At 37.2% G+C, this 17,293-nt stretch overlaps 1 protein-coding gene across 2 annotated transcripts in view; it reads left to right on the top strand.

The window, feature by feature from the left end:
* Positions 1 to 16,304, top strand: part of MRPS9 (mitochondrial ribosomal protein S9) — a 46,171-nt gene extending 29,867 nt beyond the window's left edge. For both annotated transcript variants that reach the window (XM_015815244.1, XM_015815245.1), the window contains exons 6-11: positions 5,999 to 6,084; positions 10,593 to 10,668; positions 12,534 to 12,702; positions 13,900 to 14,008; positions 15,694 to 15,863; positions 16,149 to 16,304. In XM_015815244.1, the coding sequence (XP_015670730.1) occupies positions 5,999 to 6,084; positions 10,593 to 10,668; positions 12,534 to 12,702; positions 13,900 to 14,008; positions 15,694 to 15,863; positions 16,149 to 16,240 (702 nt within the window). In that variant the 3' untranslated portion in view covers positions 16,241 to 16,304. The remainder of the gene's footprint in view (positions 1 to 5,998; positions 6,085 to 10,592; positions 10,669 to 12,533; positions 12,703 to 13,899; positions 14,009 to 15,693; positions 15,864 to 16,148) is intronic.
* Positions 16,305 to 17,293: the final 989 nt, after the last annotated feature.

The following is a 17,293-nucleotide window of genomic DNA, read 5'->3' as shown; positions in this document are numbered from 1 at the left end:
TTTGAAAAAACAGTGTTGGTGATTTTCCAGATGCACAATCTTTTCAAGTGGCCAGGCTCCCCATTTGATTAAATGTTTCTTCATTTGAAATTCTTTCAACAAACAAAGTGTAATTATGGTAGGATATTTATGTAGTTGCTTAAATAGTATCAGTGCGTTTAGAAATATTTCCTGTAAGAAAAGAATCCATATTTTTATTAAACATAATTTGTCATGCAACCTTACACAAAGTATGAAGTACATATCAATCTTAAGCTAAGAGATACCAGAAGCATATTTAAGTTTAAAACTTTCACTTTAAAATAAAAGATAATTTTTAATTTGCTGTGTGTTGTTTAGACAATCTTTTATCATATATAACATATTATAATTTCTGACATATGGTAATTTTTCTAAATATGAGCATAATAATACCTCCAACTGATTGTTTTAGGTATTTATGCAGAAAAATTTGTAAGATATTTTACTAGACTTTTTTGGAAAATCAGTATTAACCTTTATCAACTTAATCTCCATCATTTAAGTTGTTATGAAATACAATTTGGAGAACTTTGACCCAACATTTGGCGTATAGTCTGTGTAGGTCTAGGGTGCATTAGGTGGAAGAAGTTGACCTATACCATCCACCATCCTTATTCTATCTCTTATGTAACTTATATGTTTGAGCTCATAATGTCTGCATACTTTCAACAAGCTTCTGCTTGTTGAACACTGGTTACAGCAAGCCACAAATACTTGTTTATTTATACAGAACACTTTTTATATGATTCAGTTATATAGAAATTCTTTAATCATTTTGCATGTACCAAAAATTTAAAGGACTCATATTAACTTTCAAATACTGTACAGTCATGTTTTACTTAAATACTAATCCAGACATAATGCAATATCTGCTAGTTGTATGTGTGAACTTAACAGATCTTTTTTCTAACTTTCTATACAGAACAATTATTTCAGTGAAGTAGACTTGTAGCATTGAAAAATTTGGAACCTTTTAATCTGGTTAAGAAAAAGCAGTTGCTGTTCCTTTGTTCCCTGAATTGTAATCAAGTAGTGTCTATTACAAGCAGTGGAAGATATTTTTTTTTACATCAACTATAATCCACTAAACTATATCCCAATTTCTTCTATCCTCATTTCCATCTCATGATATTGCAACTCTTGTCATCTGAAGTAAAGAATATGTTCTTGATGTCTTCTTTGGGAAAGAGTGGGATATCTAAAGTCCTACTCCCTTCCCTCCCTCCAGGAAGAAAATGGATTGGTGGATCATTAGATGGAATAAACATTTACCTCAACTATCATATTATGTTTATTTTTCAAAAATACAACATTGTTTATACTACCCATCTTATTAAGTAACAAGCTTAGAGATGCTATTCTCCTGTATCATGAAAAAATACATACATGGCACATAAATCTTTCATAAAATATATTAAAAAATGTTTGTTGTGTATGTCATAGAGGCGTTGACTGATTGATTGATTGTGTACCATCAAGTCATTCTTGATTCCTGGTCACCACATAGATATTCTTCCTGATAGGCTAGTCTTTCAGGTATTCCAGGGGTACACTCATCACCTGAATCCATTCACCTTGCTGCTGGTTGTCGTCGTCTTCTACCTTTTCCAGTATTAGACCCTTTTCCAGTGAGTTAGGTCTTTGCATAATGTGTGGAAAATAGGTTATTTGAGTCTGTCCATTTGTGCCCTCTAGTGAGAACTACGGGTTGATTTGTTTGATGATCCATTTGTTTGTTTTTTGACAGTCCACTGTATTCTCAGGCGTCTTCTCCAACGCCAAAGGTCAAAACTGTCAATACTCTTCATGTCCTGCTTCTTCAAAGTCCAGCTTTAGTTTCCATAACCGTTAGAAGGAACAGCATGGCTTGCACAATTCTCATCTTTATGGATATAGAGATACTGCATTTGAATATATTTTCCAAGGCCCTCATACTACTTACCAAGTGCTAGTCTACAACATATTTTTAAAGAGATAGGAATATCTGTTAGTAAAATCTTTGCATATCCATTTTGAAGAACTTAAAATACATTCTTCAACTGTTTCAGATGTGAATGTTTCCCACGTTAATCTTTCTCAGATTTGTATATTTTGTTAAACTTTTTAGATAACATGTATCATTATGTTGCCTGTTCTATTTGCTTGTGAATGATATTAACTTGCCTTCTTTACAGTGATGCTTATTAATATATTAGGAACAATTCTTTTTTAGAAAACTTGGAAATCAGATATAAAATTACAACACAAGTAACATTTTCTGTATTCAAATGCACTTTCATAAGACATAAAAAATCTTCAAATTATCTGTAATTTTTGTTCATTGTTTATATAACAATAAGGTACTGTACATCATGAAAGTGATATTATGAACTCTCCTAGATGCCAAGGACTGTTTTTAACCTACAGTTTGAATACTTTTATTTCATAGCCAAATGCACATAATAGTATAATACAGCCTGGGGAATTCATTACCATGGATGTTCGGAATTACATGTTGAGTAGCTTGGTTTATTTATTGTTTTTCAAGATGTTTACAGCTCATGTCAATGAGAAATTTGGAAGATGTAGGTATATATTTTATTTGCAATAGTGGCGAATATCTGTAGCTCAGGTGTTATTGAGTAGGTGGTGTGTTTCTTCAATTTGGGAGTGTTTGATGATGACAAAGGTGTCATTGACGTAGTGTGTTCAGAAAATTTGGTTGGATGGTGGGTAGCGCTATGTTGCATGACTACTTCTGCTGCTAGACCTGATATAGGTGATCCCATCGGGGTACCTTGCACTTGCTTGTAGATTTTCCCATTGAACTTGAAGTATGTGTTGAGGCATAGATCCAGGAGTTTTATGATAGTTTCTGTGGACATGGAGTGTTCTGTAGTGGCATCATTTTTGTGGGTATGGTGTTTAGTGTGTAGGTGTTTAGCCAGGTCGATATCAATCGAGGTGAAGAGAATGTGACATCGAAGGAGACCATAATTTCTTCCTTGTTGATCCTGGTGTGTTTGATGAATTGGAGAAATTGTTCTGGGTGGTATATTGAGTGGGTCAAGTCTACAGTTTCCTCTACAGGGTTTTTGCTACTTTGTACATTGGTGTTCCAGGTAGAGACACAATTGGGCATAAGGGGATCCTGTTCTTGTATATTTTGAGGAGTCCGTAGAACCTGGGTGTGGAGGGGTCTTCTGGTTGCATGTGCTTTCTCTCTAGTGGTGTTAGCCGTTTTACTATTTTTCTTAGGGTGTCTTTTATTTAGTTCTCTAGCTGTTTCGTTAGATCATTGTGGATTATATGATAGGTATTGATGTCATTGAGGTGGTTTTCGGCTTTGCTGATGTAGTAAGTTTTGTCCATTATTACTGTCAGTCTGCCTTTGTCTGCCGGTAGAATGACAATGCCTTTGTCTTGTTTCAATGTCTTTAATGTTCTCTTCTCCTTTCACTGAGTGTTTCATTTTGTCTGTTACGTTACACATTGGGGATGATTCTTTGTCTGATGTCTTCTTATGTTTCTTGGTCCAGTTGGTACATTTTTAGAATGAATTCGAGATTGGCAAGGAATTCAATGGGCTCAGTGTCTTTGTGGTTGAAATTGAGGCCGTGTGTTGTCAGAGAGAGGTCTACTGTTTAGATTTCTGATCCATAGTTATGAGTTGTCATCTTGTAATTTTGGGGTGATGGTATTGAGTTTCTCTTGTAGTGACTTGCATTTTTGGGTTAGTATTTTGTGCGTTCTAAAGTGTCTGTCAAGTCTTGTCTGATGGAGTTGAGGCATTTGGTTTTTTGTTCGTTAATGATGCGTTGGTATTTTTCCAGGTGGTTGTGGGCATCAGTGATCATGAATCGAAGCATTTTGTGCCCATTTTGGAAGGCCAGTTTCCATGCTTGCAGGGGTTGATCAGTGGTTGGCAGAGTATGCTACCCCAACCTTTTGGGGGTTGTTTGTTTATGGAGGCATTCATGGAGGAAATGTAGCTGTTTGCAGGTTGATGATTGTCTTGCAGCAAAAGTCTCCCAGTGGCGGGCAAGTTTAAGCATTGCATGCCCATGTAAGTTTGCAATATTGGCAAATATCTGTAGCTCATGTGTAGGATGAGGGTGTAGGATGCCACTACAGAACACTCCATGTCGACAGAAACCATCATGAAACCTCTGGATCTATGCCTCAACACATACCTAATAACATATTACCAGAGGTCAAATTCACATGCGAAGAGGAAACAGACAACAGATTCCAATTCCTTGACATCGACATAAGGAGACTAGGCAATGGAGAATTGGAAACCCGCGTCTACCACAAACCCACACACACAGAACAGATCTTCAGTTTGTCAAGAAACTACTCCACCACACACAAAAGAAGTTGTGTCTAGACCCTCTTCAGAAAGGGCAGGACACGCTGCAGCACCACAACCATAAGAAAAGCAGAAGAGAAACAGCTGCTTGATGTCTTTCTCTGAAATGGCTATCCAAAATGTTTTGTATTCCAACACACAACACCCAGACCATAACACACCACACAGCCAACCACCATGCAAAAACTAATCCTCAGAAAAGGGGTGTTGGAAATGACAACCAGAATTCTCCAACCCTTAGAAATAGTAATAGCCCACAAACCCACAGCCACACTCCACCAGGAATTATCCAGAACCAAAGATAAGATATAAAAGGATGAAAGAAACAATGTATTCTACAAAATCAACTAACTATTGCAACAATAGTGCCGTCGGCCAAGCAGTGTAGGCTNTAGGTAGGGATGATTTTAAGAAAATTTTAATTGACACACAGCTTCGAATATTTGGCTTTTAATTTGGTTTTATGGGGGTTTTTTGTTCTTTGATGTATTTTGTTTGTCTGTTTTAATATGCTGTGCACCGCCCTGAGTCCTACGGGAGAAGGGCGGTATATAAATTAAATTATTAAATTAAATTAAATTAAATTAAAAACCAGGATCCATGAACGCCGGCTTGTAGTCAAGTGCCATGATCCCAAATCTTTAATCTCTACACACACCGACACGAAACAGTACCAGTTCAACACAAAAATCATCCACACTACTTCCCGCCACACTTGTGAGTTCATCGATGCCCGGCATTCCATAATTCCATCAACACATATTGACCTACAACCAGCCTACGAACCCCTCAGAATCCAAATCAACCACACAGCCAACCAGAGGCATCACTGACCCTCAACCAACCCATGCAAGCCCCCTCACCAGAAGTTCACCTTCCAATGACCCTGATCTGATGTAACCTTCCCATCTCACTGATGACTCACACCTGACCCATCACAAGACCATCACCTGAAGCCTTTATAAACAGAAGAACACTGACCCTGACATCCCCTAAACTCTGCTGAAGATGTTACCTAGCCTGGTAACGAAATGTTCGGAAACCAACACACAAGCTCAGAGAATGAACCTTCACCCTCATATATTTGATTCTCCATTAAGCTATAGAACTCACTAAGCGATTGGGGGCCCCATACTTTCTCAAAGAATTGTGTGGAAATGAAATGAAAGGAATCCTGATGTATACTATCCAGAGTTCTTGGTGAAAAGATTGGATATGAATGCAGTAAATAAAAATGAAAATTAAGAGACAATTTAGCAAGAGTACCAAACTATATTTAGAACTTATGAAAACAAGAGTTTGCTTTAAATAAGAAATATTCTGGATTAAAACAAAACTACTTCAGCATTCTGTTTGCAAATTCCTCAACCATTTAAATTCACTATTGGGTCATGAGTGCAGTAGTACTCACCTATTTGTGTTTTTCATTAGTTAATATTTATGGAATCCTGATTAATACACTTACACTGTATGGAAATATAGAAAAGTCATTGCCTGATATGTCTGCAAGTGGGAGAAATATTATATTTTCTTGAAGTTGAGCTTTTATCCTATACCTTACCAAATTAATCTTTCTGTGGAAATTTCACAACTTGAACTCATTTATATATATTTTCTGTATTCTAGGAGATGTACAGTAAATTACTACATATTCAAAATTACCAAGATCAACTGTATGCTCAAGGATTGCTTTCTGAGGATAAAGCATCTATGTAAGTTGTCTCTGAGATTATAATGAACATGGAAGATAGGTCTAGATGCATTTCTATATATTAATTTCAATGTAAAATTTAGATCATTCTGTAATGATAATATTTGATTATCCCTCTGATGGATCCAAAAGGTGATTGATATGTGGTTTGGCTGAGGTCTTGGATCATATCATCCTTGTGTGGTGTGTCCCTTTTCACATATTCGATCTTTGGGAGATGAAATTAAGAAAAGAGACCTAGAACAACATTGGAGAAAGTGTTGGAGAGAGCCTGATTAACTATGGGTAGGAACCCATATTTGAGGTTACCTTCTAGTGATAAGGGTGACAAAATGAAAATATTTATTCATCCTTACTGCATCTACTGATGATTATCAGTTGGCCTTGTTTAGGGTGACTGGTTTCTGCTTCAGAAGGATGGATCCCAGGACCATCTGTGGAGCTGCTGTGAAAAACATAGTGTCCTAATTATTTGGTAAGCAGTCCCTCAGATCAGCTTGGAGCTCAATTCTGACTAGGCAGATTATGTTGAAATGCCTGAGGCTTCATCTTGTAGTATGATCTGGGTTGAATGTGAATTGGGGTTCTTGAAGGAAGTGAAAAAGATTCTCCGAGCAGTCAGTCTGACTATCTGTTAGATTCAACAATTTAATTAGATTCAACAATTGAGTCTGTGTCGTGGTGTTGACTTCTTTTACAAAGGGGATGATGCTTTTGACCTTGGAGGAAGCAGTAGTGCATTTTCTCCTCAAGTGTCATTCTTATTCATTCTTATATCCTGGACAATTATTGCCTGTCTTCAACCTTCTCTTTTCAGAGAAGGTGGCTAGGTTGCATTAGCAGAGTTTTAAGGAAGTGGATTATCTGGATCTGTTTTAGTCAGGATTCAGGCAAGGATTTAGTATAAAGATAGGATTGTTGTGTTTGTTGATGATTTTTGGGTGGTGAATGGAAGTGATGCATCTGTCCTTGTGCTCCTTGATCTGACAGCAGCTTTTTATACCATCAGTCATGGTATGCTTGGGGGTGTATGAGCTCTAGGTGTTGGGTATTGGGAGTATAATTTTAAGGTGATCTTCCTTCCTTCCTTCCTTCCTTCCTTCCTTCCTTCCTTCCTTCCTTCCTTCCTTCCTTCCTTCCTTCCTTCCTTCCTTCCTTCCTTCCTTCTTCCAGTCAATGTTGACAGGGGAAAGAATGTCTCTTCAGTCCTTCCTTTCATGGAATATCTATATGAAACTGATGGATGAGGCCCTCTGAAAGTTCAGGTTTAATATTACCAGTATGCTGATGATATCCAATTATATCTTTCAACAAGTGATGATGTTGGGATTCAGTCCCAATATCTCAAGACTAGGCAAATCTGGATGTGGAGAAACCAATTTTGACTTATCCTAGCAAGACTGAGTGGTTGTGGATATTAGGGGCCCATATCTGAAGATGCTCTACTTTTTCTTTTAAGCCGGGCTGCACTTCCCTATTCAAGAGTGGTACACATTTTCTTGGGCTCCCAGATCCTGATAAAAAAGCAAAACAAAACATGGTAGCTGCAGCCAAGAAGACATTTGTACAGCTTCAGCTTTTGCACAAATTTTGCTCCTTCCTGGGTTGAAAGGCCTTTCAGGCAGTCACTCATTCCTTAGTCACCTTGTGGCTTGACTATTGCAATATGGTCTAAATGGCCAATACGCTCTTTAAGAGCCCTTGAAGATCACTCAGAGGCTTTAGTTTGTACAGAATGCAGGGTACAGGCAGCGATGGGCATGCCTTGGTATGCCCACGTGTTGCTGCTTTGCAAGCTGCACTGGTTGCCACAATATGACTGGATACAGTTCAAGGTACTGGTATCACCTATAAACTCTATATGCCATAGAACAGTGGTGGCGAACCTATGGCACGCGTGCCAGAGGCGGCACTCAGAGCCCTCTCTGTTGGCACACGTGTCACCACCGCCAGCAGCAGGTGCATCAGGCCACCACTGCCGCCCGGAGCAGGAGCCCCGCCCAACACAAAGGAGGCAAATTGGCCGACTAGCAAGCTCGAGTAGAGGTGGTAGAGCAGAGGTCACCAACCATTGTTGATTGGTGGACTGGAAGAAAAGGGAGGGGGAAGCATTTTACATGCATGCATGCGTGCACAGGGCCTCGAGCACGCACGTGCTGCAAATGTGGCGGGGCTAGTGCCTGCGTGATACTCACTAGCCCTGCCCTGTTCTTGCATGGTGCAGCACCTTGTATCTGCACCCCACGGCATGGTCGTTTTTGTGCCTTGCAGCACGGTGGCCCATTTTTGTGCCCCCGGGTTTTGCGTGCCAGAGGCGGCACTCAGAGGTGCCTCCCTACCCCCCCCCCCCATGAAGGCACCACAATGCTGATGCGGCCCTGGCACTTTGCGATAAATAAGTGGGTTTTGGGTTGCGGTTTGGGCACTCGGTCTCTAAAAGGTTCGCCATCACTGCCATAGAACCAAGTTATTTGAGAGATTATCTGTCTCCCATAGCTTCTGCCTAGGTTGATTGTTGCACCCCTTTGTTGGATGAATCTTTGTACATATTATATATTGAATGGTCAGATGCTATTTCTGTTTCGTTATTTGTTTGATGTTATGAGCCACTCAGACACATTTTAGAGCTGAGTGGTGCCTAAATTTAATTAATTAAGTAAATTACATAAATACTTTAGTTATGTCTTTTAACAGCTTTAATTGAGGAAGATCAGATTAGTTTTGATACACCTGCATTTCTATGATGCTTTACCATATCTTTACAAATTTACTGATTTATTAACATTTATACCTTACCCTATTTGTAAGACTTTGAACAGCTTACATAAAGTTATAGAAGTAATGTAAGAAAGAAGAAACAATTTTAGGAGAGATTCAAATGTAAAAGCAAAGATAGTAATAGATTCAGTGGTAAAGAGTATACTTGCTTGGATAGGAGATCATCTAATGCAGGGGTGTCAAACTGCTGGCCCATGGGCCGGACACATCATCCAGAAGCTGCGCCCATCCCATTGCCGGGGATGGCAAAACCATCCCAATATGTTGCACGATGTCACGTGACGTCGCGAGTTTGACATGTCTGATCTAATGGATCAAACACTGAGTTGGCTTTACCTCTTTTCAAGTTTTAAATATACTAAGAGCCACAGTATATACTGTATTCATAACAGAAATAACTTATGAAAGTTATGTCTTCATGGGCTACCCACACATGCGCCTTAATTTAAACAAAAGTGTTTATCTCAAAGGATAGCTGTGATACCATCTTTGTTTGCAGCATTTGCGAAGATATAAGGGTTTTAGGGCAAATACATTCCTGACACATGGAATTAGAATTGGGCATTTTCAGAAGGATTAATAGTCTCTGGATTCAGTATTGGGCCTGTTGTTGAAAAAGAAATGTAAGTAGTATTGGTTGAGGAGGGAAGTTACTATTAAGTGATAAGCCAGATGAACAATTGACAATGGATTACAAATGAAGAAAGAAATTGAAATCGAATGAGCCCAAATACAATCATGAGCAAAGTGACTCAAGTTAAAAATTCTATAACAATAGTTAGGCCCAGATTATAATATGAATAATTAATTCAAAAAGATCCGTTATAATATATGTGATTCCAGGGGAAAGAAATTATTAACTCTGAAGATGGAAGAATCTTTAGGAACTTAGGAAAAACATTGAAGTAAGTTGGACAAAATAGAGATAAACCGAGTGAGGAAAAGAAAACACAAAAAGGAATAATAGTAAAATAAGTAGCTCAACATTCATTCCAGTATTTTGGGAATGAAGGATATAGTTGTATTTTTGGAAGTATATAATTGGTGCTAACAAAAAGTAACAATGAGCATACTTTCTGCTACAAAATGTCATTTACTGACAAACTGATATAGTCCATCCTACCTGTTCTTTCCTCTTCTCTTTCCCTGGCTTCTAATTATAATTTGTTCAGTTTCTGTATTTGTGTTTATAAGTAAATTGATATATTTCCAAGAAACTAAAAACACTTATATACTGATTTGCACTGCCCTGTTTGTATTTTCTAAAAATGCCTGTGGGATCTATAGGTTGGTTGTTATAACTTTGTACTATTGCAACTTCATATTTATTCTTTTTTAAAAAATTAAAAGAAATGTGTCAAGGCTCATCTTACACTGTACTCGATATATATTATTTTCTATATTTGGAGAACTAAGAGGCTGGTCTGCCTCAGACTAGATTGGATTTGGAAATGGTATTGAAACCTCTGAAAAATGTTCACATCCTTCTTTTGGGAGTGGGAATCGTAATACAGTATGTATGTATGTATTAAAATCCTGCTGAAAATGATGTCTAGATTTTTAATTATTAACTTTTTAACAAATTAATATGCTTGCTTAGTTTGCAACTCTAGCTTGCATTTCCTCAAGCATAAGGAAAGTATATTTCCAAATTAAGTGTATAGTCTAGGTGCAATCTTATCTTTAATTGCATGATTAGTTAAAAGAGAATATATGTGATATTTTAAACAGGAACCTGATTGGCAGCAGATGGCTGATTAAAGAGGAATTGGAAGAAATGTTAGTGGAAAAACTGTCAGATCAAGATGTGAGTAATTAATCTCTTTTATTTAATGAACCCTGTATCCTAATGGAACAGTTAGTGGTTGTAAGGATTCTGGGGGGAAATTGCCTGGGACATGGGAATTATTCCTGTTTTTAGTTTGAATCACATAAGTACACCAATCACATCCCTAAATAGTTATGAGATAAAGTAGTTTTATGCATGTTATTTTAGGAATGTTTCCCCAAATAATGAGGTAACTTATATATTCAGCAGAATTGTTCCACTTCATATTGTTCAGGATGGTAGTTCTACTTGGATGGATATTAACATGCCTATGTAAACAGACCAGAAAAACAACAACAGCAACCCACATCCCACTCTCAAATGCTCACAGTATCTTAGCAGCCAAGATAACTAAAGCCTTGTCTCTGACCTTTCTCTTTGCAGTGTCCAGTGAGGGATTTATCTCAAGGGAGAACATTCAAACATGTAATTTGCCACTCCATTTTAACATGTAATTATTATTACATAATTTGTCACTCCCATGTACAATTCAGTTAAATAACTAGTTACATCAGCAAGAGGACTGTGTCCTCTTCTGTTCAACCTTCCTTTCAGCAGCGTCTGATGGGGGCTTAGAAAGTCAAAGTGGTGACCAGTGTAGCATGATCAAAGCCCTGCCCTCTTTTCACATGTGATGCAATGCACATAAAAGGGGGAGGCCTTTTGATTCTAACTTTGTGGCCATCACCTTAACGTCCCTCTGGATACTTCTGATTCCTTTATTGTGACCAGGGACAACCATGTTTGGAAGCTACAATTTTAGTCAAATTGTAAAGAAGGTCCGCATGTGTTCAGCAGACTTCTGTTGTTGGATGTTACCCCATATAAAGTAGCTGGTGGGAAAGGAGATATCAGAACTAGCAGGTTTAGTTAGTCACATGATCAGTTCACTCAAGGGAAGTGATCATATTGAACACATCTTGATTCTGCCACTGGGTTACTTGTACTGAAAAGGTAATTTCATTATTTTATCTCTATTGTATCCATTTAGGATTTCTTTCTTTTCTTTTTTAACTTCTATCTTAGCTTCTCTGCAAGCAAAAAATAAGCATACAGAAAGTTATCTTTTTTGAGCCATTCAGGAAATGTTCCTTTATTTCCTTCCTTTTCGTAGCCTAAGCTGTATAAAATGGTGTTAAACCTGAATCTGCTTCTTAACTTCCTGTGGTCGGGAGGCGCTCTATTACTAGTGAGACACTTTAATCACATACTCAGATGAAAGCAGTGAAACTTACAGTAGCAAAGGATAATTATTTCAAGAGGTTGCCCTTTGAGTCAAGTATCTCTTGAATTTTTAAAAACCTTGATTGTTTGTTTTTAAAATCAAGACTAAGGTAAATCCTTTTTGAACGACCAATGGCAAAAATGCACATTTCCTGTACACATTAGGAAATAAAATAATCTCAAATCAAATCTTTATTACAGTCATAAGCTTGAATAAAATAATCCAAGAAGTAGAGTTTAAAAAACAAGTTTCCTTAAATGACTTGGGACTGTTGTCTGTTACCACTTTTCTATCAAAAAGTTCTCCTTTGAGGCCCACTAAATCTCTTTTTGAAAATCATGATTGATGATGAAGTTAGTTTGACAAAGAGTTTGCTTAAAGTTTGGAGCAGTGGATTCATTTGTTGGGGGCAGGGAAAAAGTTAGGTATCTTTATTCACATAGGAAATGATACATCTGCATGTTGTTTTGAAAGCAGCATGCAAATGCAGAAGTGTCATCCTGTCAAAAGTTATCAGTAAGAACAGAACTAAATTGATCAAGCAGGTAAAAATAGAAGTTGTTGACAAATGCAATTACACTTGCACCATCATCCCTTAATGAATTTTTATTGTCTACAGTATTTAAGGTGTATTCAGCTGCTGGAAAGATCAGTAGCACTATCATACTGTGATATAGAAGAAGATTATCTACTTAAATTTCGCAAGCAATTACCTATACAATCCAAAAAACAATCATTTGAACCCCTGAAATACGATGAGCAAGGAGTGGCCTTTAGCACTGCAGAAGGTATGCTTTTTCCTAAATATCAAAATTTAGTCCTTGGCAACTTGAAAATCTAAACATTTCTCAACATTAGCTACATGTCTATTGTATAAAGAAAACAAAATGATGCTGCCCAAGATGTCCAGTGATATTGCACTGTGTTCTATGTGGTCATACTTGTTTCATTAAATTAAAAACAGTTAGTTAAAAATATATCCTCTGTTTCCAACTTATTTGACACATGTATTTAAGATGGTATATAATATTGCATCTACCATACACTGTGAGGTTGTCTATTATAAATTGCTTTTCATACAGATTTTCCAGTCTGGCAACAGGCAACTTAAATTACTTCACTTGCTTACTTTATTCAGACTTCTTTGACAAACAGTATGGTTTTACAATCTCAGCCCTAGGAGGAAACAGGCAGTGGCAAACCATTTCTGAAAAAAATCCTTCAGGGACTAGTTCAAGGAGTACCGAAGAGTCAAAAATTGACTCGAAAGTATTTTTTGTTATGTGTGTGTTGACTCACACACCCAATTTGTAGCATAGATCAAAAATAATTTACTTTGCATTTCTGTTCAAATACTGTATACTCTAAATCAAACAGAAACTATATATTAAAATAATTATATCTTTTAGATATTGATTGCCATTTTGAATTATCAGGGTATGCCTCCCTCTGCTGGGAGAAGAAAGGAAATCTAACAGTGGCAGTTTTGTGAAACTGTGTCCATTATATTCATGATATATACAATGTGACATAAGTCTCTTTTCTTTTTACAGAGGCCTTTTTGATAATGAATATTGCCAATTACTGCTTTCAGAGATATGCATAAACCTTTAATTGTGGAAATATGTTAATATTTCTGTATGCTATCAGGTAGTACCCCTGGAGTGTTCTCCAGCCCTTCATAAGTTTAGAATCTAGATTAATTTTGGATATATTAGACCACTGTTCCATCCCAAAACAGACATTTAGGTTTAGTTCTCCTTGTGTTGCATCTGGTTAGGAAAGATGCTGCACAACTTCTTTGTAATTAATCTTTTGAAAGAATGCTTATTTTTCTCACTTTTGCTAACCGTTCCCTTTCAAAAGATAGTTTCTGTTTTGTTTAGCATTTTAAAATGCTATATGTGTTGATGCTAAAAATGCTAAACATTTTGAAATGCTAAACATGAAATAAATGTACAGAGGTGTTTTTTTTTCTTTTTAAGGTAGGAGAAAGTCAGCAATAGCAACTGCTACACTTCATGCAAATGGAAGTGGAAAATTCACTATAAATGGAGATAATTATTTACTTTACTTCCCAGTGTTGCAGGACAGGTGAGTGTTAAAAAAAGAGAACCTTTTTTGCTAAAACAATTTTTAATGGTGTTTTTCTAAAAAAAATGTTTTCATGTATTTTTAACTTTTAAAAAAATCTTCAAGGTATCATATTTTCCTGCTGTACATTCATATTTGAAAATTTATATACAGGTGAAAATGTTAGTAAAACAACAATTTCAAATGCTTCTGAATGTTGGTATCTCAATATATCTTGGACTGAAATTCCCATTGTCTTCAGTCAATATATTAGTACAATCTGAAGATCACAAGGGTTGTAATCTGCAGATCTGGAAAATTCCTACTTAAAAATATTAAATTCTTAGAAATGTGAACTTTATTGGGGGCAGTGGGAGAAGAATGAACTTGGAAATTTGCATAAAGCATCTGGCCACAAAATTTTGCCACCCTTGACTATCTTGAAACTTCTGTGAATATGAATTACTCCATGAACTATTAGATCCTAATTTAATTAAACTTGAGTACAGATTTATAGTGAGAATAGATTTCTTGAAGGTGCTGTTCACATAAAAAAATGTACCAAATTGAGCCAACAATATCCATTTGCGTATTACTCTGAAAAGGTGACAGTTTTACTATATGCTTTAGTTGAGGCATCTTCTGTGCACAAGTGCATTTTCCTTTGCAGGTGTAGATACCTTGTATCGTTCTAAGCCACGTCAGCCATCAGAAGCTTATTAAATGCCCATAATTGTAGCCTGTGAAATTGTAAACAAAGAGAAAAAGGATATTTGTAAACCATTATTTGAGGCTAGTAAAGTCTGTTTGGCTTGGGAAAAGTGTAATGAATACCCATCTGGCCTAGGGAGTCTGTCTATTTTTTAGTCATGTTTTTCTTTATTTTTCATTGCTTCTCTTGCAAATGAGTTTGCTTAAGTATTATTTTATAAGCTTTATTTGACCTTAAACATTAACAATATAATCTCCCTTGCTAGTGCACTGCTCTGACTATCACTGTTGTGGGCATTTTTGATGTGGATATATTTAAATAAAGAAAATATGTTGTGTAGTAAATAAGAAGTAGGACTGTGGGAGACATTTTGAATTCAGATCCTTGTAATTGAAACAGTTGATTTCTGTTCAGAGTGGCTGCTTTGTTCATTCTAGAAATTTTGCAAGCTCAAATTCAGAGCATTTCTGAAACATGCACACCACCTCTTGAGCAGCACTTGAGTACAGGTAGTCCTCAACTTACAACAGTTCATTTAGTGACGGTTCAAAGTTACAATGGCACTAAAAAAACTGATTTATGACCATTTTTCATACTTACAACCTTTGTAACAATCCCATGAACATGTGATCAAAATTCAGATGCTTCGCAACTGGTTCATTCTTATGACCATTGCTGTTTCCCAAGGTCAACTTTTGCAACCTTCTGACAAGCAAAATCAATGGGGAAGCCAATTCACTTAACAGTCTTGTTACCAACTGCAGTGGTTCACTTAACAACTCGGGCAAGAAAAGTTGTAAAATGGGCCAAATTCACTTAACATATGAAATTTTGGACTCAACTGTGGTCGTAAATCGAGGACTACCTGCATGTGATTTAGCTTAATTAAGTATTTCCATGGAGAGGTCACTAAGAAAAAAATTCATGGTTTACTAGATTACTTTTAACTGATTTTAATTCTTTCACATTCTTATTCATATATAATACTTTTCAGAGAACAGCTGATGTTCCCGTTCCAATTTCTTGATCACTTAGAGAAGTATGACGTAGTCTGCTCTGTATCTGGAGGAGGAAGAAGCGGACAAGCAGGAGCAATTCGCTTAGCCATAGCAAGAGCTTTATGTAGTTTTATTACTGAAGATGAAGTAGAATTCATGAGGCAAGGTAATAAGAATTGCATAGAGAAAAATGTATCAAATTGTCCTAAATAATAAAATTCAATATCTTGTTCCCGATTATTTATTTCTAAAAACTGTAGTTTTTGCTATTTAGCATTCTAATGAACTGTTTAAAATGAGGCAAATGCCCAGGACTTTCTAATATTATAAACCTAGGTTTGAATGTTAGATAAATTCTCATCTCCCTTTGACTTCCCTCAGTTCTTATGACTAAGTCCCTCCACCCTTCTCTGTGCCAAATTGTATCAATTTCTTCCTGATCTTCCTGCAGCTGGTCTCCTCACGTCTGATCCCCGTGTGAGAGAACGGAAGAAGCCTGGCCAAGAGGGAGCCCGCAGAAAGTTCACATGGAAGAAGCGCTAAAACTGAAAATGTATTTTATAGGAATCAATCTTTGTAATTAAACTGTATTTTACCTTTCCTGCCATCCATGTCTTTTCTTATTTACTATATACAAAGCATTACATCCTGACATGTGCAACCAGTAGATATCAGAAATGTCTACTAATCAGTTGGAAATATTAGGCTATCTTAGTAGCAAGTTGCCATTTTAACAAATCACCCAATGAGAATTTACACCATAAATTTTGAAATCAAAGGATGAGGCTGTTTTTAGGTGGGCTTTACAAAAGTGCATATGAAAGGCGCTGTGTGTTGCTGTTCAAGAACTAGAAGAAGATGCTGCTGCTAAAGCTCTATGTGCCATCAGATCAGTATCAATTCTTAGCAACAAATAGTTGATTTTCTCCAGAATGATCTTATCCCACCCTGGCCCTTCAGGTCTTCCAGCTGTAATTCAGCCCTTCCACCTTGTTGATTGTCCTTCTTTTCACCTTTCCCAGCATTAATGATTTCTCCAGAGAGCTAGGCTTTTTTTTTTGTTTTTTTTTACAATGCGTCCAAAATAAGTTAATTTGAGCCTGGTCAGTTGTGTTTCATTTGAGAATTTTGGATTGATTTGTTCAATAATCCGTTTTCTTGTCTAGCCATGGCATCCCTAGGAATCTGCTCCAGCATGAAAGTTCAAAAGTATCAATATTTATTCTGACCTGTTTCATTTCTATAGAGCAGACATGTCAAATACAAGGCCCGAGGGCCGGATGCGGCCCACGAAGTGATTTCATGTGGCCCGCGAAGCCATCCTGGAAACAGTGAGGGTACAGCCCACGCTGCCTTGGCCCTGGCCCAGGCCGGCCGGGAGCCAATGTACAATTTTGTGGTGGCCATCTATGCTGAAACGCATTCAGTCTTAGCTCCACAAGGCCGTCTGGAAACAGCGAGGAACCAGCCCTGCCACGTCAGCGTCGGCCCCTGGGGAGGTGTCACCCTTTGTGAGGAATGAAGAAATGCACCATCGCCTGGAAGTGGGCAGCAAATGGCCCTCGCCTACTTCACATATCCAGCTTGATTGGCTCT

This window comes from Protobothrops mucrosquamatus, unplaced genomic scaffold (genome assembly GCF_001527695.2).
Source record: "Protobothrops mucrosquamatus isolate PMUCROS unplaced genomic scaffold, P.Mucros_1.0 scaffold327, whole genome shotgun sequence".
Classification (NCBI taxonomy): domain Eukaryota; kingdom Metazoa; phylum Chordata; class Lepidosauria; order Squamata; family Viperidae; genus Protobothrops; species Protobothrops mucrosquamatus.
The sequence above is the reverse complement of the archived record's forward strand: the minus strand, read 5'-3'. Positions and strand labels throughout refer to the sequence as shown.